At 40.5% G+C, this 19,117-nt stretch overlaps 1 protein-coding gene and 1 pseudogene across 4 annotated transcripts in view; both read right to left on the reverse strand.

The window, feature by feature from the left end:
- Positions 1–19,117, reverse strand: part of LOC131229058 (polyadenylate-binding protein, cytoplasmic and nuclear-like) — an 89,936-nt gene that overhangs the window by 26,630 nt on the left and 44,189 nt on the right. For all 4 annotated transcript variants that reach the window (XM_058224917.1, XM_058224919.1, XM_058224916.1 and 1 more), the window contains 3 exons: positions 3,761–3,880; positions 3,562–3,642; positions 3,406–3,474 (listed from right to left, as the gene is read on the reverse strand). In XM_058224917.1, coding sequence (XP_058080900.1) covers positions 3,406–3,474; positions 3,562–3,642; positions 3,761–3,880 — 270 coding nt within the window. The remainder of the gene's footprint in view (positions 1–3,405; positions 3,475–3,561; positions 3,643–3,760; positions 3,881–19,117) is intronic.
- LOC131229059 (alpha carbonic anhydrase 7-like) lies at positions 667–1,703 on the reverse strand (annotated as a pseudogene).

Below are 19,117 nucleotides of genomic sequence, written 5' to 3' on the forward strand. Positions count from 1 at the left end.
CCCCTTGATCCATCGGTTTACACACCTCTTCCCACTTAACTAGATGAAATTTATGATTTTCTTCCGACCCCTATCATAGAAAGTCTCGCCTTATCTTTTCTACTTTGGCCACAACTGATTTTGGACATTTGAAGGTAGACAAAGTAAATCAGAAGGTTTGACACAGTCGACTTAATTAATCTAAGCGTACCTCCCAAGAAAAAATGCCTAGCCTTTAATGCAGGGGCATTTTCACACCGAGCTCGAGTGGGGTAGCCCGTGGGATGCGGGGACACACTCGGGGTGGTTGACCCATGTGATTTGGGGCCCACAGGGGAGGTCTCGTGTTCGAGACCCCTCACCAGGGGTGATTAATGCGTGTTTCACACCGGGCTCAAGTGGGGTAGCCCGTGGGATGCAGGGACACACTCGGGGTGGGCGGCCCATGTAATTTGGGGCCCACGAAGGGGGTTCGGCTGAGGTCCTAACGCATGCAATGTGGGGCCTGGGCTATGAGATAAAGGGATTAATTCGCCATACTCTAACAGTTTTTTTTTTTTTTAAATATATATATATATATATATATATATATAATCATCAATTAACTACCATCTAGACATATGCTCCATCCATCATGTAGTCATATCAGGTAAGGGTATCATACACTAATTTGATCTTTACATATGAACTAAATTCCTAGTGGTAGGAGAAAAAAAACAAAACAAAACAAAAATAAGAACCATATCATGTTTAAACCTATGATTGTAAACTATATTTGGAATCATAAAATTTCCCCATTGAAGTCAAGGTCGCACGCCATCCACATCGCTAAGCTAGCCTTGGAGTGTAGAAGTGAATTTCCCGTTCGTTAATTGGTTGTGATGGTCTTGCATTTATCTCTGCATTATCGTTAACAGCCATCCTTAGTAATTTCACTTGCTCTCTTGAAACAGTCCTCACCTTTTTAACCATTGTCCAGATTACATCTTGTTTGCAAGGAGGGGTAGTGAGAGATCCCAAGTATCTATAATATTTCTTACTTCCCATCTTTAAATGCCTTGGGTTAACCACTCCCACATCTCCCTCCATTTCATGAATGTCAGTAATAGATCTTGTATGTTCCATCAGCTCTAAGAGAAATGAGTCTGGTCATCCAATTTTGTACATGATTCCAACCATGGCTACTTGTCCGTTGGAGCTCTCATGAACCATGTGCACCTCTAGATCATAGCTCTTGCCATTTATGGTGTGCTCTGAAGGAGAGTGCCAGTGGCACTGTTGTAGTACATATTCAGTTCCATTAACATGAATTGATCCTGCCCCATTAACCCATTTCAACATTATATCATGTCCTCTATTCTTGAGTGTTGCATTGGATGGCTTGTAATGCTTTTTTAATCTCCTTAAATGGGACACTACTTGCACTCTTTCATGCAACAAATCGATTGGAGACTGCATATCTCCATTCTTACACATTGCCCATTCCTCATGTATATCTCCCCAATTTCCAGGCCCCTAATTACCACTCCCTTTCACATAATCAAATTCCCTCTCATCCTCAACTTCTTGTGATGTTGTTGGGGCTGAATGAAAGATAAGTAGAAAAAGGAAAACACAAAATATGATGATATGTGTGCTCGGGTTTTCCATGTTTTTCTTTCAAGAATCAGTAAAAGCCCAAAATAAAAAAAGAAAGATCAAGTTGGCTTCTTCTTCTTTCCTTCTTTCTCTATTTCTATTTGTTGGCCGGAAATGTTGGAGAGCAATGATAGCTTCTTCTTTTTCTTTTTTTAAAAAAAAAAAAAAAAAAAAAAAAAACAGAGCCTTCATTTCTTGAAAAAGGGCACTTATCTTCAGTTCGAGCTTTTAGCGCAAGTGGTTAATTGTCCTACATCAAATTGGTATCAAAGCAGGAGGTCTCGTGTTCGAGAATCCTCATTGGGGGTGATTAATGCAGGGGCATTTTCACACAGGGCTCGAGTGGGGTACCTCGTGGGATGCGGGGACACACTCGGAGTGGGTGACCCATGTGATTTGGGGCCCACGGGGGAGGTCTCGTGTTCGATACTCCTCACCAGGAGTGATTAATAAGCATTTCACACTGGGCTCGAGTGGGGTAGCCCGTGTGATGCGGGGACACACTCAGGGTGGGCAGCCCATGTGATTTGGGGCCCACAAAGGGGGTTCGGCCGAGGTCCTAACTCATACGATGTGGGGCCTGGGTTATGAGATAAAGGGATTAATTCGCCATACTCTAACAGTTCGAGCTTTTAGAGCAAGTGGTTAATTGTCCTGCATCAGCCTTCCAAGAAGATGATTCTTTTCTTTCGAACCTTTCTATCACTTTGACCCATAAATGCTAGGCCGGTTTACCTACGCATAAGGAAAGACCTAGGTATGAAGATGGAAAGGAACCTGCCCTGCATCCAAAGCGTGCCGAAAAACCCTCAACCTCATCCTTAGAAAGACCCACCCCCAACAGTTCGCTTTTATTAATGTTGACCTTTAATCCTGAAATTGCCTCGAAATGTGTCATAATGGAATGGAGATTATCAACCTTCAATTCATTCGTGTCGCATTAAAGTAGAGTATCATCCGCATAAAACTTGAAAAATTGAATTATCCACCCGAAAGCCTTCCACTAAACCTGCCACAACCCCTTGTTCTAAAATCCTCCCAAATGCCTCCACCACCACAAACAAATAAGGAGATAATGGATCTCCTAGCCACAACCATCTAGATGAAGAGAAGTACCCTTTCATGCACCATTTACCAATATTTTCAATAACATTGCTGATACTTGGAACAATGGCAATAACCAGTACTAACCCCCAACGTAACAAGCATGCAAAGTAGGATCATGGAGGAGCAACTATCCTGGTTCAGCAATATTGGTGAGCACAAGGAGCAATTGTCCTTGTCTGGCAATATCTGTGAGTGTGAATAACCATAATTGCACAAAGCCAGAAGGGAAACAGCAATAGATTCGGGTTGAAAGTGGGGAAGCAACTGTTATAAAATGTAAAAATATAATCTGTAGGAAAGCAGGAGAGGAGCAAGAGTCTGAACCACAATTCGAAGCAGGAGCAGCATCTAATTAAAGGATCTGGCAACTAAGTAACACACACATCAGGAAACTATTCATATCCCAATTTGTAAGGAGGATGAGTATGGGATTTTATCATGAAGCCCATTCTTTAGAATTAGGTATATAACAACAGATCATATTGATGACATCCATTTAACCATAAGAACAACCAGCCTTCACAATTTCATTCCACTTGGTTTCAGTAAATACAAGCACATGCTCACCATAATAATAAGAAAGATTAACAGAGACTTGGGTGCATAAATAAAGAGAATAAAAGACAATGAAACATTTACTTCCAAGAAAATGGCATAACAAACGGAAACGGTAAAACTTACTGAGCGCTTAGCAAAGTGAATGAATCCAACTGGGAAGTGGCCCTTCCGGGATAGCGCCACTTTTTCCAACTGAAAGGGACACATATTTGCACAATAAGAACTCTTGCATTCGATTACAAATGAAGTCTGGGGATTTCTTCAGTGACCATAGCATACCTTTCCAAATGGCTCAAAAAGTTTCTTGAGATAACCCTCATCGGTATTTTTTGGAAGATTTCCAACAAATGCTACCTTAATCTGGAAGTTAAACAAATATGAAAAGACCAGGCTGAAATAACTTAAATGCTGATAACATACAAAATATTCATACCCAAAACAATACTTTGAAGCTGAAGAAGTAACGAAAGAAGACTACCTTCGCCAGTTCTTCTGGATCAATTTCAGGTTCCTTCTCAGCCCAATCAACAATAGGATGCCATTTATCACCGAGCACAAAATCTGGTTTTGACCCAATTCTATGCGCACGTGCTGCAGCCTGTGATTGAATTTGCAAGTGGACAAGATCAAAATCCTAAGAGCTGGGATGGAGCGATTATGGATCTGCTGAGCCGTTCCCCACAAGATGATACCATAAAAGACTATGATCCATATACTCGAGGTGATATATACACAGAAGTAAATGGGATACTGACAGCAGAGATGCAAGGTAAGTGCATCACTGCTCACGATCGTAGAAAAAGAGAAGCAGAAAATTAAAGAGTGCCCAACTTCTGATAAGATTGTTAACAGTCCAACTGTCAATGGTCCCATGAATCTTTACAAATATTGATGACAAAGATGATGAACAAATTGAACTGATCCAGGGTATGAAATGCTAAGGAACATTGTGAATCAGTTATTGAGATACAAAATTAAACAAAAATTGTATGCCTGCAAGCAATCAATAAGAGTAAATTTTGATATTTTGATTTGATCTCTTGACTTGATGAAAGCAAGTGAAAAATGAAGCTTCAATGGAAAGGATAGAAGCTTCAATGAAAGTGAGTACATTTTGACATTGTATGGAGAGTTCCATCATAAGAAAGAGGCATAACATTTAGAAAATGGTTCAGTTGCTATGCTGGGGATTATGAAATGAAAAATGAGATGATCTGATTCTAGTTTCAGTTCTCAAGCCCACACAGCAAACATTAGAGAAGTTAACAAAGTCCAATGAAAAGAATGATGAATCCAATAGGACAGAAATTGGATGAAAACAAATTGTTCTGAAATATCATAATTCTTAAGAAACTTTCTCTAGCCAATGTAATGCAGGGGCTTTTTCACACTGGGCTCGAGTGAGGTGGCCCAGGGGCACACTCAAGGTGGGCGGTCCGCGGAACCCATGTGATTTGGAGCCCGTGTGAGGCGGGTGGCTTGTGTAAGGCAGAACCCATGGATTTGGGGCCCACAAGGAGGGTTCGACTGAGGATCTAACCCATGGATTTGGGGCCTGGGCTATGAGATAAAGGGATTAATTCGTCAAGCTCTATCAATTCGAGCTTTTAGAGCAAGTTATTAATTGTCCTGTGTCAAATTGGTATCAGAGTGGGAGGTCTCGTGTTTGAGACTCCTCACTAGGAGTGATTAATGAAGGGGCATTTCTACATTGGGCTCGAGTGGGGTGGCCTGTGGGATGCGGGAGCACACTCGGGGTGGGCAGCCCGGGGAACCCATGTGATTTGGGGCTTGTGTGAGGCGGAACCCATGGATTTGGGGCCCACGAGGAGGGTTCGGCCGAGGACCTAACCCATAGATTTGGGGCCCGGGGCTATGAGATAAAGGGATTAATTCACCATGCTCTATTAGTTCGAGCTTTTAGAGCAAGTGGTTAATTGTCCTGCATCACAATGTCAATTAAATTTGGGAAACTGCAATTATCACAATCATGAAGCACACAGTGACAATATTCCCATGTATTCATAATATGAAAAGCCAGTGTTTCCGCTCCAAGAGTACCCAATGAAAGCTAATACGGTGACATACGGGGAACAAAAAATGGATTTGAAGAACCCCAAGATGCAAACAGACTTTCGGAGTGATCATTAGAAGAATAAATCGGGTACTAGTCTCCTGTGAAATACATAGGTCTAGCATGAGAAGCCTTGCTATTGTGTATGGAACTTGAACATGTCGCTTGTTTTTCTCTATTTCTTTGACATGTGTTAGATAGTTAACACGTCTTCGTGCAGATTGAAGGCACTAAAAGAAGACACTGGGAAAATAAGGTCTGGGCTTTGCATGCAAGTCAGTGTGTTCTCTTGTAAGGCATATGGTTGATTTAGCATATCAGGTTTGAGTACCTTTGGGATTGCCCTTCATCATACTCAAACACTCATCTTCAACCATCAGAGTAAGATGGCCAGTCTTATCCTAAAGAAACTACTGATTATATGAAGCATCTCAACCTCCAAATCTAAGGGATGCTTTCTATATCATTTGCATGTGTTGGGAAGTGGATGAGTAATATTCAAAAGAAAGAAAAATCAGCAAGACCAGCTTTTACTGTTGGCTTACTCAAAATATCAAGTTCTTTGTGTAAATCCCTCCTAGATTTAAAGTAGAATCTTACAATTTCAAGCAGATGGTGAAAGTGACTGTTTGATTCGGATCCTCAAATCCTTTTCACCAAACATCCTAATCAAAACGCACTTTCTTTTGGGTAGATCTTACTCTTCATGATTCAAATCCTCCAATTCCCTCAGAAAATAATGATCATGGTTTTGGGCTGAACCACGACCTATAAATTTGGTTTTGTATTGTTTAATTTTTCATACTTGCTAGAGTTAATTTGGGGGGCTTAAGATCCAAATGATATCTCACTTCAACTAAGCACTTGTGAGAAGTATTTTGTTTTGGGATTTTTTCCAAAACCCTTAAACCTACAAGAATCTCAGGATCTCCTTTATCAGTTGATGAGTTTCCTTTCCTCCTCCTGCTACATGTCTATAGGTAAATGGAGAGCTATATCAGCATACCATTTATACTTGACTACATTATGAAACAAATGCTTCCCCACACCTGAATCTATTGTCGCTCGGCCTCACACTTCATGCAGCTATAATTGGACCCCGTGCAGGGCTCATTGCATTGATTCAAGCTCTAGGAAATATGGGAAAGGCATGGACCTCTCAGTGGGATTCGAACCCAGATGAAATTCTAACCATCTGTTAGAGAAAAAAGAATGAATCGATCTTGTAGGATTCCTACGAAATTCTTCGATTTTTCCAGAAACATATGATTATTCATCTGCTTCTCACATTTCATGAAGAGCAGGGACATTGAGGACTATCCAGAAAGGCATTTCGGGAATCGATCGGATTCTGTCTCTATTCAATCTGCTTGAAGAAAAGGATCCCAAAGTTTCAATCTTTCTTTTAGTCATTGAATCTCTGTTTGATTGATCAATGTGTGATATTCAGAATCCTCATTACTATTTACTAATAGAATCGCAGGATCTTTGGATTGATCAAAAGATTCTCTTAGATGATGTCAGGAGTGTGATGGAAAATGCGACAGCAGTGACAAGTTTCATCTACAATCACACTTAGTTGTTGTCAGGGATGAGAAAACAGTAGGACAGTGGCATAGTACAGATAAGGGCAACACTATCTCATCACATTAAACAGCATTAGTAAGCATAAGGCTGGATTTTATTTATTTATTTATTTTTTTAATTTATTATTTTTTTAAGCATAAGGCTGGACTCAGAGTGATGTGGTTGCCATTCTGGAGCCTATTTATAGTCCTGAGGATGTTGGACGACAAAACATGGCCAGTGATGAGGCTGATGTATGAGTTCATGCGCTCAAGTAAGAGACATTGAGATTGCAGCCCCTCGGTCTTATTCTTATAAAATGGGTGCACAATCTCATTAATGAATGGTGGTGCAGTATCCTCCGGCACACTTCACACAGTCAGTTTTTAGTTTTTATATTTAGCATTAGCCTATTGAATTCTTATTTTTATATTGCTAATTCATTTGTGAATTAAGTTTCAGTGCGCTCACTTACTTTGAACACCTCCATCTAAGATGTATCACTATCATGTAGTATCACAAATGATTGGAACAAAGTTTCATTTCTACTAAACAAATAGTTAAAAGATGCATGGAGCTTTTTCTCAAGTGAAGTTGCAGTTGAATTGAGGGCGGTGATGATGCCATGTGAGTATACTCCTATTGTGTACCTAAAAGTTGATTTATGAATTAGCCACCATGAACATGCTTTACTAAAGACTAATAAATATATATGAGCAATTGACAACCATGTCGTGGTCCATGTATGACTACCCAACCCTGAAGCTATTGGTGATCCATGTATTAACCAAGATGGTTTTATCATCGCCATGCGAGAGAAACTGAAGGACGTTTTCCTTGATCCACACATATTAAAGGAACAAGTTAGGGTACTCAAAACTCCAAAAACCCATGTTATGCCACTACAACATGAAGCTACAAGGCAAACCAACACACTCATCCCATGATAGGCAATGAGGTAGCAGCTATAATCATTGACACCATGAAGCTACGAGGTAAATTGACGCACTCGCCTGCAACAGGAAATAGGCAGCAGTCATAGGCATTGATGTAGACAAAGTTCTAGCTAAAGAAGTGAGTTCCTAAGACGACTCACTTGACTCCTTGACAAGAGGCCAAGCATCTGGAGGTAAGGACCATAATAAGCCATTAGGGTCAAATGGGGGTTCACATGGTTTCTTGAGATATTCAAAGAGTAATCGCCAATCAGACTGCGGTCCCCTCTTATAGATATGAAAACAGCAATGACAATAGGTACAGTGTCTACTATGTATTTGACAATGGGCATACTAGTGCAGTTTGGTGACGATGAGTACTAGAGGTATGTTAGAGGGTACGCAGCCTAGTATCATCAGGTCATGGGCATAGTATTTCAATTATGTAGCACAGCACTATTAGGCCCACCCCTTAAAAGATTAGGATGAAGACTTCAAATCGCCTTGTAACTACATGTGGATCTCTGTCCAAGGTGTATTCTTTTGTTCTTTTTAGTTTTTGGCCGTATTGTTTGTATCTTATTACTTGTATTGTATGATACTTGAATAATATGAACTCGTTTTGGATTATAATTGAATCACTTATGGCCGACAACACAAAGTTTTGTCCCCTAAACAATTGGAAACCGTTATAGATATTTTTACAATGTTTTGAGTTCTAAGAGTGTAATCATGTATCTTTTAAAATCTAATGATGCTTCCTTGAAAAATCTCAGCAATTTCCTAAAGCTTCCCAAATGTGTCCCTAAGACTACAATACATTACACGATACATGCAATATCTCCCGATGGTTCTTGTGATATTTCCACATCCCAAGGGGGTGACGCTGATACATAATCGAGATTTGGTTGGATAAAGTCAACAAACTTCCCTCTAGTGAATTCGGCATCAAACCCCTGGCGGAGGTTGAAATGCTTCTCAATATTAGGATTGACACCAACATGGTTCGTATTCCGGCAGTGGGTGCCCAAGACAGAAACAGCCCAGTGACCAAGGTATTCTGTATCGATAACAATGGCTGTGATGGTCACCATCATTACCGATATGGGTATCAGTCGTAACGGCTAATACGGGGGCGTAACAACCCTTATGACCCCATAATAGTTAGAAAAATTTGTCCAAAATTTTCTAAAAACAATCTAGAAAATCCATAATAATAATGTAAATATTCCAAATATGTATTCATTTTTTTGTTTTGAACATGTTTATGGTAGCATAATGGCCCACTTTTTTGTGAGAGTGTTGTATCGGGCTATCTGGTGAATTTATGAACATGGTTATATTTCTATAATGTTTACACATCACGATCAAGCATTAGAACTAGATATCGGGAAAAAAGCATAAATATCACTTTTTCAATTTTTTTATTACCATCGGAGCATTTTATTCACTCAAATCACTTCAATCTACAGTTTTAATCCTAAAAACTATATTAAGAGTGGTCAAAATCCGTTGTAGAATGATCTTGGAGAGTTATTAGAATGAGAAAAGTGAAAAAAGATGAGGAGAAAAATGGATTTAAATAGAAAAAAGGTGTCTTTTTTCAACTGTTACTAGGGTAACGGTTGTTATGCCCCGTAACGAACGATATAGTCCCAAAAAACCATCCCTTTTCACCGCTGTATCACGTAGCGGTCATGACCGTTACCTATACATATCGGCGGCCTTCACAACCGTATCGTAATGGATACAGAACACCTTACTGGTGACCTTCATCCGAAAATGGGGAGGATTTCTTCCTCTTCGGCCCGTTCGAGGCATGGTTCCTCTTCTTCGATATTCCCCTAGAACTATGGAATCTTGCATTTTTATCGGTAGTGGACTCTTGCGTAGGAGAAATCCTCCAGTTTGATCTGTCTACTAAATTAGGTTGGGACCTTCACTTTGCCCAGATTCGAATTTGGAGAAATCGGTTTTCCACGCAAACATCTTGCATTCTTATTTCAGTGGGGGATGTTACTTTCACTATCTCCGTTAAGCCAAAAGGAGATTCTCCTATCGTTGTTGGATTCAATGGCAACCTTTCGCCATCGACTAACCTTTAAGAAGAAGCACTCTAGACCAACAAGTCATATTGCATTGTTCCACAAGTCTCCAACATTCCCTTCCTCTCCCACGTGTAAGAGGTCGGGGTGCCCAAAAACAAGTATCAGATCTCATCCATCATAAAGGGGCCCTCAACGAACGGTCCAAATCGCTTGTTCTATTCTCATAAGCTCACACATGCCAATATCTCCCCTCTGCCAGATGAGACACGTGCCTTGTACAATTATACCTAGCCCCCTTTCCCATCTCGAGACTCCAATTGTTGGTCCAAGAGGTGATGGGGAGGACACATGTTCCTCCTCGATAGAAGCTGCTCTAGATGGCGCACCAAAAGCAATCTCAACCATCCCTAAGTAAGCTTGTTAGCCACTCTGTTTATCAACGTCACCAGGAGATTTTCATGATCCTGGTCATTTACTATCGGTTGTCTCAGAAGCTAATAAGGTGGGGATACGTGTCTCGTCTGAGCTACCTGCCAACACCTGTATCTCCTCCTTGTTTTACGATTCTAACGAACACGTTAGAGAGGATAGGGCGGTTGATGACATTTTTACATCTATCGCTCGGCCAAGCCGTAGTTTTGGCTCGAGAGTCGATCTCAAACCTTTCACCTGGTGACACATATACACGGCCTCCTTTATTAACATCTGAGCCATCAATAGGTTTCGAGCCCCCCACTCATCTCACACGTGTCTCACCCTTTCCCCCTTGATCCCTGTCGACGATGGAGAATCCAAGTCCACATGATAATCCGCATGTCCTTCTGGTGACACGTGGAGGATTCTCCTCAGGCAGGATCCTAGAGGGTTAATCCTCGCTCCTACGCCCTTCTCCAAACTCTTCCATCTCCCCTCTTCACAGCTTTCTCCTCCCCCTTCTCCTATAATCCTCCTCCCCTCCATCTCTCGAGTATTTTGGTTCGTCATCTCCCCGCTTCCCTTCTTCCCTCTTTTTGTTAAGGGCAGTTTGTTCATTGGGATATGGTGCCAATGGGACAGGAATATCTTCCCCTTCCCCACGCAATCGCTCCAACCGTAGCTAGTACCGCCCCTCATATTCTAGAAGCCCCCCGCTTCAGGTTTTTTCAAATGATACCTCCCCTTTGGACCCATGCAACTCCAGGTCTACTATTCCTCTGATGACTATGTCTATTCTTTCTAATTGCAAAGGCCCCCAAAAGGCTAAAGAGGCAATTTTAGATTTCGAGAAAGCAGTGGGAATGTCATTCGAGGAAAATGAAGAGATTTATATAGAATTGTATCATTTCATTGAGGAAAGGAAAGCTTGAGAAACCTTAACTATCAAGAAAACCCCCAAGTCCCCTAGGGGATGGAGGGAGCTTTCTAATCTTCACTCATCGATCAATTAAGAGGAGGACTTGAGCTCCAAATCCTCAAAAAAGGGTAGAGGGCATTGGTGGTTAGCCCATGAAGATCCTTTCTCGGAACGTTCGCATGTTGGGCTATGACAGGAAAAAGTATCACATAAAAGAGGTGTTTCGAAAATATAAACCCCAAATTATAGCAATTTAGGAAACTAAGCTTCAATCAATATGTCCCTAGGACCTTAACTCGTTATGGGGTATTCGTCATAAGGACTGGGTTTCTCTGGGAGCGGAAGGATCCTCCGAAGGTATTTTGGTCGCTTGGGACTCTAATGTGTGGGTTAAAGAAGACTGTTGGGGGCATTCTCTGTTTCTGTAGTTTTCAAAAACCCCTCTTCTAGCCTTAAATGGGTCTTCTCTTCAATATATGACCCCGATAGGGCTTTCCAGAGACATCTCCTTTAGGAAGATTTTAATGTCATCAAGCATAAATGGGCCCATCCCTAGTATCTTGGGGGAGAGTTCAACGTCATTCGCCTATTCTATGAGATATCGGATGGGGGCCATATCTCTAAGAGTATGAAGTCTTTCTCTGATCGGGTTGGGGATAGTGGCCTTATCAATTTGCCTCTTCTGGGAGTTATGTTCACTTGGACTAACAATCAATCACCTCCCATTATGCCTAGGTTTGATAGATTCCTTGTATCGCCTAACTCGCTGGAGGCTTTTCCTCTAGTTTCTCAACTCGGGTTGCCCAAGCTTGTCTTGGATAACTACCCGATCCTCCTTGACTCTGTTGAGGACAGCAGGGGACCTAAACCTTTCATGTTTGAACTTTCCTAGCTTGAGATAGATGGATTCGCGTCTTTGGTTGCTAATTGGTGGCCCTCCTTTTCTATCTCTAGCTCCCCAGCTTTTATCCTGGGTTGCAAACTCCACCTTAAAGTTGTGTTGATTTCTTGGAGGAAAAAGACTTGGGACAACTTGGAGGTTTCCATTTCTAATGCTCTGACAGCTATCCAAATGTTGGATGTGCAAGAAGAGGTGTCCCCCCTCTCTAGTGAAGATCAAGCTCATAGGGATGCGCATAGGCTGGCTTATGCTTCAGCAGCCAAGCAGTCGGAGATTAAATGGATAAAGAGATCCAGATCCACCTGGTTGAAAGTCATCGAAAAAACACTGCCTTCTTTCGTGCAATCGCCAACTCCAGGGCTAGATCCAATAAGATAAGTTCAATTTTTTTCAATGGTTCCACAATCACTGAAAAACAACAGGTATGCGATCTCATAGTTTCCTTTTTACTCTTCTCGCCTAGATTGGATAATTTGGATTTCTCCCAAATCTCTGAAGAAGGGAGGAATGCTATTGAATCTCCTTTCTCTAAGGAGGAAATCAAAATGGCAATCTTCTCCTTAGGTAGAGATAAATCCCCGGGCCTAGATGGTTATCCCATGGCTTTTTCCAAGTTTTTTGGGACATCTTGAAAAAGTATATCATTGATTTTATTTCAAACTTCTTTTGTAACAATTCCATCTCTAAGGCTATGGGAGCCACCTTCATTGCCCTGATTTCTAAACTTTGAGGGTGCAACAGACCTAAAAGATTTTCGTTCAATCAACCTCTTAGGCTCGCCCTACAAAATCCTTACTTCCAGACTCAGGCCGATCCTCTCCCATTTCGTATCTGAGGCTCAAGGGGCCTTTCTAACCAACAGAAAGATTCTGGATTGTGCCTTAATGCCCCATGAATGTATCCATGCTCGATTTAAAGGAGTGAGTGGTCTAGTTTGCAAGTTGGATGTTGAAAAAGTGTTTGATCATGTAGGTTGGGATTATCTAGATTATGATTTGTTTCACATTGCCTTCGGTTCTAAATGGCGAGGTTGGATTCGTTCTTGCATTTCCTTGGCTCATTTCTCTGTTCTTGTGAATAGATCCCTTGAATGCAAGTCCTCTAGAGGACTCAGTTAGGCATAACCTCTTTTCCCATTCCTCTTCTTGATTGTTGCGGAAGGCCTGCGTCATATGTTGAACAAGGAGAGTTGATTGGCCTAATTAATGGTTTTAAGGTGCCTCCCGATAGCCCTTTTGTCACTCATATTCGGTTTGTTCTATGATGCCTCTATTCAAGCAGTTGTTAATCTTAGGAAAATAATCCAATGCTTTGAGGTCTCTAGCCTCAAAATTAACCTCTTCAAAAGAAAAATGTTAGCTATCAACTCCTTTGAAGCCTCTCTTCTTCTCTATGCAAAATTGTTTCAACGCAAGAGGGGATTGTTCCCTTCCACTTGCCTGGGTCTGCCCCTCTATATAGGCAAACCTCTAATCTAAACTCAATCGTAGAAAGAATTAAAAGAAAACCAGCGCCTTAGAAGTGCAAATACCTCTTCCTTGGGGGACGCCTCAACCTCATAAAAATGGCCCTGTCTAATCTTCCTTCCTACTTCCTTTCGCTTTTCCACTGCCCTAAATCGATTATCTCTCGGAAGAGATTTCTTATGGAATGGCAAGTCTAACAGTTCCAAATTCCATTTCCTCTTTTGGTCGGAGGTGTATAAACCCTCAATGGAAGGGGGAGCTAGGATTAGGGAGCTATAGGCAATTAATACCTCCTTCCTAGGTAACCATGTCAATGAAACTCGAGAATGACTGATCACGATCCTCATTGGGCATCCGATGCGTCGACCCCGAGTGAGAATATACATTGTACTGCAGCTGCCCTTGCCCTTGGTATTGTTATTGCTTGTACTCGTACCGTCAATAGTGAGAAAGTGACGAATTTGGATGTGTATCCAAATGGAACATATAAAACTGGACCAGTCCAAAATGAAAGTAGCACGATAGACTCTATAAACTGTCCATTGTGATGGTTATATCCATATCTGTAAATAGCGGTCTAATGTCCTAGACCTCTTGCTCCTGGTGCTTCATCTCCTTTATAGCCACAAGTGCCAGCCTTCCCATGATAGACCCTAAACCCTAAAACTCTAAACACGGATTGGTTGTAAAGTGACTCAATACACTCATAAGCACAGCATCCTCATCTCCCTTGAAGCTCAACAACATCATTATCTATAGACAACCATACGGTGTTCTAACTCTAGCAGACACGGGGACTAGTAGGTGGATCATCATCATCATTACTACCAATATTGCTACTGCTACTCCTATTCTTTTGCTAGGTCAAATATACCCTCTCTCGGTCCAAGACAACTGCACAACTCTCTTGCATCATCGCTCGTATCAATGGATCATGCACCTCGACTTCTTCAATGTCATCTTTTTCCTATTTATCCTTTTATTCCAACCAAGGTAGAAGTGGGTTATCCTCATCATAAATGTGGTCTAAGCTTATTGGATAGAACCCGCTTTCATCAACCAAATTCGCCACATGCCTTGCATTCCAAAATCTTTGCTTCACGTTGACAAGCCAATCCAATGTCCTAACTTGCAACCTAATCCTATCCTTTAAGAGGATGAGTGCAAAACAACTATGGTTCCTCCCACAACTAGAGGATGAAATTTTTTGGCTCAAGACTTTAATCGCAATTGTCTTCAGAACCTTTGCGCTTTCTCCAAAATGTATCCACCATTCAGCCGTATAGAAATTAAAACATCACTAAGTAATTAAAATATATATGTGTGTGTGTGTGTGTGTGTGTATATATATATATATATATATATATTATAAGATAAATAATAACAATAAGACATCAATTTGAGTTTCTTACCCGGAGTTGTCTTCCAGACTGCTCTTTCTACGAGTGCATCACAGAAGCTACCTCAGCAAAGTGCATTTATTTCCAACTATGGACAATACATCAAAAGTTCAAAACATTTATTTTCTTTTATGCTCCAAAATAACAAAATTGAAGATAACTAGTTTAAGACTTGTACTTACTCTGTTCGGTGCCCTAATCTACTTATTTAAGTTGGCTCTAATCTCTTTATCACGTCCTTTAGCCCGATACGAATCAAATCATCCTCAGTAAATGATTGAGAATATCCATACCTCAAATTTAGATAGTATCCTACATTTACAATAATGCTCACAAAGACTTTAATCATTACACCATAAAATCAAGTACTAATTAAAGACAAGAAGTGCATAATAACTAAGAATTTAGTTGTTACATGAAAATGGTGGTAAAGCTAATGTGTCTACGCATGTCAATCATCTTTCAATAATCTAAATAATGTTTGCAACCCCCACAAATGGCAAGCTTCACCTTATCCATGGCATCGTAGAGGAAACCCATGGTAGGTGCCTCATCAGTTTCACCAAGACGAAGGACTCTCATCAAGGGTTCCATCACCTTGAGGATGCTTGCAACCCTCTTCCAAAATTTGTTGTCCATGATAATCACCACAACCTCAATTGGTATCATTGATGTCTTATGCCCAAGTTTTGTGTTGAGACACTCTCGGGAAGCGAACATCTCGCTCAACTCTCCTTGATGCTGGAAGCCTGGATCAAACTCTTAAAGGTTATAAAGTTTGCACTTTGCAGCAAATCTAGTTACTACAGGCCTAAGTAGTTCTCTTTGTTCGTGAATTTCCTCATTATGGCGACTAGCTGGTTATGGTTGTAAATGAAGGTCGTCATTTGTCTTCCCCTTTCAACCAATTTTGTGACTCTTCTTCTTTTCAATATCTTCAAATATGAGATTGTAATGTGCAACACTTGGTCATCGGAATAAATGTTGTCTTTCTCAATCAAAAACGATAAATTTGTATGTTGCTTCATTCTTGGTGACGGTCTGCACCACGTTATCCTCTTCAACCTCCATCTTATTGATTAGGAAGAAAATATAGTTAACATTTTTTCGTAGTTGATGATGCATCCATCGCTTTATAGAACATAGTTCCCAAGTGCCAATATCACATGAAGTTGATTATGTTGCGTCTAGTTGGGCAATCATCGCACATGATAGTGTGTCCTTTGGTCCGCCATTTGGGTCTAAAGGTAGCCACATATGCCTTCGCATCCTGATACTCTGCATCTATCCATTTTCCCCAAATCTCTTTAGTTGTTGGTGCCTCCACTCATCGTCTGCCTTTGTCGCAGCCAATGTTGTCATGTGCGATCGCATATTCGCATATGCGCATATTTTTGGGGAGATCGCATATGCAGCAATGGCATATGCGATCCATGCACATATGTGATCGCATATGCCACATGTGCCAGCATATGCATCGCATATGCGATGTATGCGATCACATCCTACATATGCGATCGCATAATGGCCAACGGTCATATTTCTGACCGTTTTTTGACCGTTTTTTTTTTTTTTAATTCGGATTTTTTTCTCTATAAATATGTATTCTAAGCATTCCTACATGCAAAAAAAGCTCAAACTCTCTTTCTATTCTCTATTTCTCTTACTACATCCTCTCTTACATATTTCTAATTCTAACTTCTAAGCACTCTACAACTACAACCTCTCCATCCATATTCCATTTTCATATTTCTTTTCTTTTCTTTCAACTTTCAAGAATCAAGGAAGGGTACAAGAATCAAGAATCAAGAATCCAAGATACATGATACATCCATATTCAAGAATCAAGATTCAAGATTCAAGAGTCAAGACTCCTCTCCAATCTCCATCCATTGAATTGATTGAACTCTCTTTCTAGTTTCTACTTTCTAGTTCAATCAAGGGAACATACATAACATCACTCTCTCTTTCTTTCTCTCTTTCTATCTCATTTTCATTTAGACTTTCCTTTTTCATAATATCCAAGTTCTAACTTCTAAGTTTCTAATTCTAACAACTTCTATCATTTTTTTTCTAGTTTGTTTGTTAATTGATTTGTTACTTTGTTAGTTGTTAGTTGTTACAACTTACAACTTACAAGTTTGAAGTTACAACTTACAAGTGACAAGTTACAAGTTACAACTTACAAGTTACAAGTACAAGTTACAAACTTACAACAAGAATTCAAGATCAATACTCAAGTCAAGGGGCAAAGGTGAAAAGAAGATAACTTAGACAAGAATTTGGAAGTTGAAAGTCGGAAGTTGGAACCTCTTTTATATTTGTAATTTTAATTTTGTTTGTGTCTCTCTCTCCTTCTCTTTTTACAAGTGTAACTCAACTCTCTCTTTCTCATTTTCTTTTCCCTCTTCTGCTCCCTTTCTACAAGTGTAAGGGTGTAACTCCAACTCTCTCTCTCCCCCCCCCCCCCCCCCAAGTCCCATCTCTTTAGGCTCTTTACTCTTACTTACTCTCTTAGATCTTACTTCTTAGTTCTTAGTCTCTTACTTTAGTTTTCTTTTTATTTGTAGTTTACTTTCTAATTTCTAGTTAGTAGCTAGCTAGTTACTTTTTAGTACTAGGATAATAGCAAGTGGTAATCAATAATACACACACCACCATCCACCATCATAATATCTTCTTCCCAATCTTCCTCTTTGAAGCCCAAGTCAAATGACCCGGGTTGGAAGTATGGGCACTACCATAGTGCTACCGAAAAGACTTAAATAGTATGTGAGTTATGTGGGGTATGTGAGTTCCGATGGCATTGCAAGGCACAAGCAACACCTTGCACATTTACCGGGGTCAAATGCAAAAGCATGCGACAAAATTACTTCAGAAATCCGAAGGGAGATCGTGGAGTATATGGAAAAACAATCAAGAAAGAAATGCGATAGTGCCCTACGTCAGGAGGAATATCTGGAACAAGATGCATATGAATATATAAATGTAGTTAATGTAGATGAAGCTAGTCCCACTCCCCCTACTTCGACAGGCCGGTCTAGACCATAAGTACAACCATCGAAAAGAGCCCGAGGGCATGGGCCCATAGATAGATGGTGTAGACCACACCCGAGGATGTGATCGACCAAAGGGATAGAGAGATAGGGCCGGCTCAAACAACTTTAGAGAACCAGTATAAACAAAAAGATAGAAAAACCACAATTCAATATATTGCTAAGTGGTTTTACCAAACCAGCATTGCTTTTAACACCGTTAAATCGAAAAGCTTCAAAGTAATGGTTGAGGCTATAGGTCAATTTAGACTTGGGCTTAAACTTACTTCATATTATAAAATGAGGGAGACATGCCTAAAAATTGAAGTTGAATATACACAATTCTTCATAGCTGAATATAGGGAATCATGGAAAATATATGGTTGTTCACTAATGGCCGATGGATGGACCAATAGATCCGGTCGGTCTCCCATTAACTTTTTGGTAAATTGTCTAGCTGGGACAATGTTCTTGAAGTCGGTGGATACGTCCAACCATTCACACACAGGAGAATATTTGTTTAACTTATTAGATAGAGTAGTTGAAGAAATAGGTGAGGACTATGTTGTACAGGTAATTACAGATAACGCAGCCTCGAATGTAATGGTCGGTCGTCTTCTTATGGAGAAGAGGCGACGTTTATTTTGGACCCCCTGTGCAGCCCATTGTATTGATCTTATGTTAGAAAATATAGGTAGATTATTTATAAATGCGATTGCAATGGCTAGAAGAATCACAGTCTTTATGTACAAACACACCCTTCTTCTCAGTTGAATGAGAAAACACATTGGGGGTGACTTGCTACGTCCAGCAGTCACCCGTTGCGCTACAGCCTTTTTAACACTACAAAGGCTACATGCAAAGAAATCAAAACTTAGAAGCTTTGTAGTGTCGGCCGATTTTACAAGTGGGCCTTGGTCAAAGAAGGCTGAAGGGAAATGGGTTCAACAAACAATTCTTTCTCAAAATTTTTGGACTCAAGTGGTAAAGGCGCTAAAATCATACAAGCCCTTAGTCACTGTGTTGCGATTGGTGGACGGGGATGAGAAGCCCGCAATGGGCTACATATATGATGCG

Source organism: Magnolia sinica, chromosome 16, assembly GCF_029962835.1.
Source record: "Magnolia sinica isolate HGM2019 chromosome 16, MsV1, whole genome shotgun sequence".
NCBI classification, from domain to species: Eukaryota; Viridiplantae; Streptophyta; class Magnoliopsida; order Magnoliales; family Magnoliaceae; genus Magnolia; species Magnolia sinica.